The 5,411-nt window shown below is 39.2% G+C and overlaps 1 protein-coding gene across 1 annotated transcript in view; it reads right to left on the bottom strand.

Moving 5' to 3' along the window:
* Nucleotides 1-5,411, bottom strand: part of Gmcl1 (germ cell-less 1, spermatogenesis associated) — a gene marked incomplete at its 5' end in the record, with an annotated part of 36,894 nt that extends 31,483 nt beyond the window's left edge. The window contains one exon of the mRNA XM_010609826.3: nt 5,254-5,411. Within this exon, the coding sequence (XP_010608128.1) occupies nt 5,254-5,411 (158 nt within the window). The remainder of the gene's footprint in view (nt 1-5,253) is intronic.

Here is a 5,411-nt window from a genome sequence, read left to right as displayed (position 1 = left end):
GTGCTCCTCCCCTCAGCCTCCTGAGTGCTGGGATTACAGAAGTGCGCCACCATGCCAGGCTTTAAAGGAGGCTATTAAATGTATCCTCTGAGCTATGATGAGAAATAAATGAGACAATGTAGTTTCTGGTTCTTGAAAGCAAAATGAATACATGTTTGTTTCTCATTTCTCCCCAAAACACATTAAAGACTAAAAATATAAAAGAAATGTCAGCAATAGCAAAAATGTGAGAATAGGCCCATCACCTGATGAGACTTCAAAGGATATAGAAATCAGAAGATAGACTAGAGTGAAAAAAGGAATGAAAAAGCCATAGTCCAAAATATGGATAGAGGTTAAACCTATGTGCCCTTCAGAATCATGGGGTTTCAGGGAAACAAAAGGCAGAAGTGAAAAATGAGGCAGGAAATAGGGAGATGTGCTTGCCTAATGTCTCTTATGGAGTACAGATACCCAGGTAAAAAGACTCCAAAGCTTTTCTATCCAAAACAAAACAAAACAAAACAAAAAAATAAAATAATCAAAGGGCTGGGGATTTAGCTTAGTGGTTCTGCCAACTGCCTCACAAGTGCAAGGTCCCAAGTTCGATCCCAGTACAAAAAATAAAACAAAAAAACAAACAGAACCCCAAAAACCAAAAAAAGCATTTCTATAAAGAAATAGAACAAACCTATCAGGAAGATCTATGGCTTTACTATAGGTGTTGGTCGTCCAGAAAAAGGAGTCCTCATTTTGGCATTTTAGCAGCCTATTCTGTGCACCACATAAACCGCAGAAGGTTGAGGATGCGGCAGGGTGAACACTTACCTAGCATGTGCTAGGACCTGGGTTCAATCCCTATCAGCACACAAACATTTGCAGCACCACAGCAAACTCATAGAGATATGTGGACTGTTTTATGGTTTGTTTTGAGACAAGGATTTGCTATATAGTTCAGGTTGGCCTTGAACTCACAATGTAGCCCAGTCTGGGCTTGAACTCACAGTGATTCTCCTGCCTCTGACTTCAGAGTGCTAGGATTATATGGCTGTATACCACAATGCCCAGCTCACATGAACTCTTTTTTTTTTTTTGGTACCAGGAATCAAACTCAGGACCTTGCACTTGCTGGCAGGTGCAGCACCACTGAGTTACATCCCTGTCCCTGAATTATTTTAACTCTGAAAGTCACATAAAATCTTTCAGACAACATAATCTACTACCTTAAAGATGTTTGGACCTTACAGAAGATTATTACTTTTACATGAAGGGTATCATGAAAAAAAATTACAGAAACACTAAGGGTGCTACAAACCCAGAGTGTCTGGTACTCTCTGTTCTAAAACAAAGAATAGGACCAGGGATTTAGCTCAGTGGTGCTGCCACCTGCCTCGCAAGCATAAGGTCCAGAATTTAATCCCTGGTACAAAAATAAATAAATAAGTAAAAAATAAAACAAAGTATACTTCAACCATATCCAATTCAGGCAGTCTTCCTACTCAAAATAACCAGCCATTCATTCTTAAATATAAGAGGACAACGAGGTATCACCCAACATAAGGAAAATTAGGAGGGAGGGAGGGAGGCAGGGAAGGAAGAGGGCAGGGAGGAAAGATTCAGAGAGGGAAGGAGGAAGGGAGGGAGGGAGAAGGAGGGGAAGAAAGACACAGAAACAAAGGGAGGGAAAGAGACAGACAGACAGACAGAGAGGGAGGAAGGGAGGGAAACTGACCCCGTCTCAGAGGAAATATATACTGTGATTTAGAGAAAAGAAAATTAAAAATCTTTCTCATTCATCTAAGATCTCAGATTATTATACCCATAAAATAACAAGATGCTATGATAGAGGGTTACTCAGAAAAAGAGTCCTTTTAGACTAGTATACGAGTCTCTAGATTATAAGGATCCACCAATTACCAAGGCCATCAAAAGATTCACACTTAGGTATATTATAGTTCAATTCAAAAGTACCAAAGAAAATCTTTCTAAAAGTTCCATAGAGGGGGACAAAGTCACTTAGAAGAAAATTAGATCAGGGTCAAATTTTTCATCCATGATGTAGACCAGAAGACAATAAAGAATATTATCAATGACGTGAAAAGCTACTATAAAGTTCCATATCCAGTCAAAGGATGAATAAAGTGAGACACTAAATTTATATTTAGATACTGTATATATGAACAGTCCCTTTTTGTACTCTTTCATGAGAAAATATTGGGAAGATGTAGTTCATTAAAATGAATGAGAAAGAAGATATAGGCTACAGAAAACAGTAGATCTAATCCTAGACATGGGATGAAAATAAATCCCAGAATAAGAGCAAATTCAGATGAGAAAAGGAAGATGGGGAAGCCCTAGAAGAAGGTCCAAGCTTTGGAGGAGATGGATTCCATCCAAGTGTATTTCAAAAGATACAAAAGCCTGAAGATGTGATGAAAAAACACTCTTTTGTCAATAGGGGGAAAAAAAGAAACTCTAGGACAATCAAAAGCAACACAAAAAAGATACAGTACAAATAAACAAACAAAAATGGCCCAACTTTAAGCCCTTGATGGGATTTAAGAAAAGTGTCCACCTAACCATGAGATTAGAAAATTTCTCCCTTTGAAGAGAAATTTTTCCCTTTTGTAAGTAACACTGGGCCTATTAAATATGATCTATAATCCTAGTACACTACCTGACTGAGGTGAACAATATAGTTATAATAATAAATACTATTTATTAATTTCAATTTTTAGAGCCAATCTTTGAACAAAATACTGAAGATATAGTTGCAGAACAGTGAGTTGTACAGGTCCTGTTAATGTAAAAGTAAGACATGCAGTTAACAAAAAGTATGAAGTGGAAGGCAAGCCCAGAAGTTAAAAGTTTCCACTGAGGTGAGAAAGCACAACAGATAACCTTAGCAGGTATATCAGTGTCAACACACAAAATTACTGGTCTTAATATTTTCTTAAGTCCTTCAGCTATGCAGGGCTGAATAAGTCAGTTATCTTCCACTAATACACTCACACTGTCACACACACACACACACACACACATACACACACAAACGCTATATTCTAACATGCATTTTCCAATAAAGTTCTACTTTAAAACTTTCCATTCTGGTTCACCAGTATAGTCCCAGGGTTGCCAAAACTTTCTGTGAAGGTTTAAGCCAGTGGTGGTGAACCTATGGAACACATGCTGCAGCAGGCAGAGTTCTCTCTGTCGGTTGGCAATCCAAGATGCCCTAGCCAAGGTTTGACAAATTATTAGCAACAATTTAACAGCATGCATTCAACAGCAAAGACCACACTAATTGTGCAAAATCACACCAAATGCAAACCTTTTACCTTTCAATAAAAAGCTGTTTGTATCATTAAAAGCTTTGTTGTTGTGTCTTTAAGATAAAAGATGTTAATGTAGGAACGATCTTTTTCTAAACTAAAACCTCAATATTCAGGTTTAACTGCAGTGCTGGCACTCTGCAATAAATAAGTGGGTTTTGGGTTGCATTTGGGCACTCCGTCTCTAAAAAGTTTGTTAGCTATCACTGGTCTAAGTCGTATCTTCAGCTAATGTGGCCCAGATGGCCTCCAAAGAATTTTGTTTGCACCCCAAAGGCAGTGTCCTGCTTCCCAGCCTTAGATCTACCACACTTAGGGAACTTTTCCACCACCCACTGGGCTATAACTATAACTCCTGTAACAACATGGGAATCTCAGATTTGGAAGAGAGGGCCCAATTTCAAATTTGAACCTTAGATATCGTACCTAAGGTCTAAATGTAGTAACTGCTTATATTTTCTATTCCTGCATTTTTAAAATCTTTTTACCTTACCATTTGCCCTTAATAGTTAATTCCCTGTTAATCATATTAAAATTTCCCTGTTCAAATTACTGTGTAGTTTCTCTTTCAAATGGGTCCTGACATATACTTCAGTAACTGAATGAAATATATGTGGTTAAAATAGTAATCAAAAGTAGAGATTGTCTGATTGGATAAAATAAATGCAAAATCGAAGTAGATGATATTTATGCGATATCTACCTTAAATATAAAGACAGATAGCCATGAATGGATGGAAAAAGGTACACCATTCAAACAGCAAAAGAAAGTGGTAGGCTGTTATCAGGAATAAAGGATGAACACTTTATAATGATAAAAGGATTAATTCATCAAGGAGATATAATATTTACTGAGTGCACGCACTTCAGGCACTGTGTTCATTCTCAAATTTGTGTAACTCTATAAGACAGTATGAATATATCCATTTACATATGAGGAAAATATATCAAGGGAACAATTTAGATTAAAAGTTAATCTGAGCTCTTAAAACTATACTGCATTAACTCTAATAAAAAGGTTACTGAAAAATATTCACAGTAGGGGTGAACTTTTGTAAAAAAACAAACATTCACGCATAAAAGTGGCACGAAAGTTTTGTAAACCAAACTATTAACAGTTTTATCAATAATAGTTAAGTGCTAGTGCTACCAATGAACTTTATACCCTCGGCACCTGTACTTTTTTTTCAATTATAAATACGTAACACTTGTGCAGAAAAATTTTTTGAGTAAATAATTTAACGTTTTGCTTTTAAAATTCCATCTATGACTACAACGACCTTAAAAGACACACACACACACACACACACACACACTCTGCAACCAGACTGTTTATGTGAAACTATATTCTACTGGAAACCACAGTCTAGTTCAGAGACAATTATTTTGTTTTCAATCCCTCCCCCCAAAAAGGTAAAGCAAGTTGTCACAACCTTCTGCAAATCAAGTCAACGATTTCAACTGCTAGACTTTGTTAGACTGTTTCTATTAGGAACAAATACACACCATCGACAAACTTCACCTGTACATTTAAGAACAACTGTGGGTAATTATTTCCCCTCCACTGACAACAAAGGTGTCCATCTCACACACTTGTACCTCTCAGTACTATTTAAGGCAACCGGATGCAAAACAATTTATCCTGCGGCTACCCACACTCAAGAGGGCAAAGGTATACCAAGGAAGGCCAGCTGAGCATTCGTCTCCAGGGATCAAAGAGACACAAGCTTGGCGTTTCTAAGTGTCACCTGGAGCTCTAACAACAGGCGGCGGCGTCTGTGGTTTAGGTGCACAACACCCAGTGTCTCCGGTTCTGCTCCGCATCGGGCCAACTCCCTCAAGGAGTCGGGGGCACGTCTTTTCCTTAAGGCCGGGGGCGCCGGCTAGACCCCGGGCCCAACAGGTGCAGGTGCTGGTCGGCCCGGGAGCGCCCCCTCACGTACCTTTGAGGCGTGTTGAGGAGCCGCTGCTGCTCGTCGCCTTCCTCCTCATCTTCGTCTGTTTCGGAGTCGGGGTGACAGTAGCAGAAGGCCCCGCTGCTCCGCTTGCGTTTGCGGCTGCCCGGGCAGTAACAGAAGCCGGGGCCCGCCGCGTCGCCGCC

The sequence above is a fragment of the Fukomys damarensis genome, unplaced genomic scaffold, assembly GCF_012274545.1.
Source record: "Fukomys damarensis isolate Sample0158 unplaced genomic scaffold, DMR_v1.0_HiC HiC_scaffold_2, whole genome shotgun sequence".
In the NCBI taxonomy this organism is placed as follows: domain Eukaryota; kingdom Metazoa; phylum Chordata; class Mammalia; order Rodentia; family Bathyergidae; genus Fukomys; species Fukomys damarensis.
This window is presented reverse-complemented; position numbering and strand designations above follow the sequence as displayed.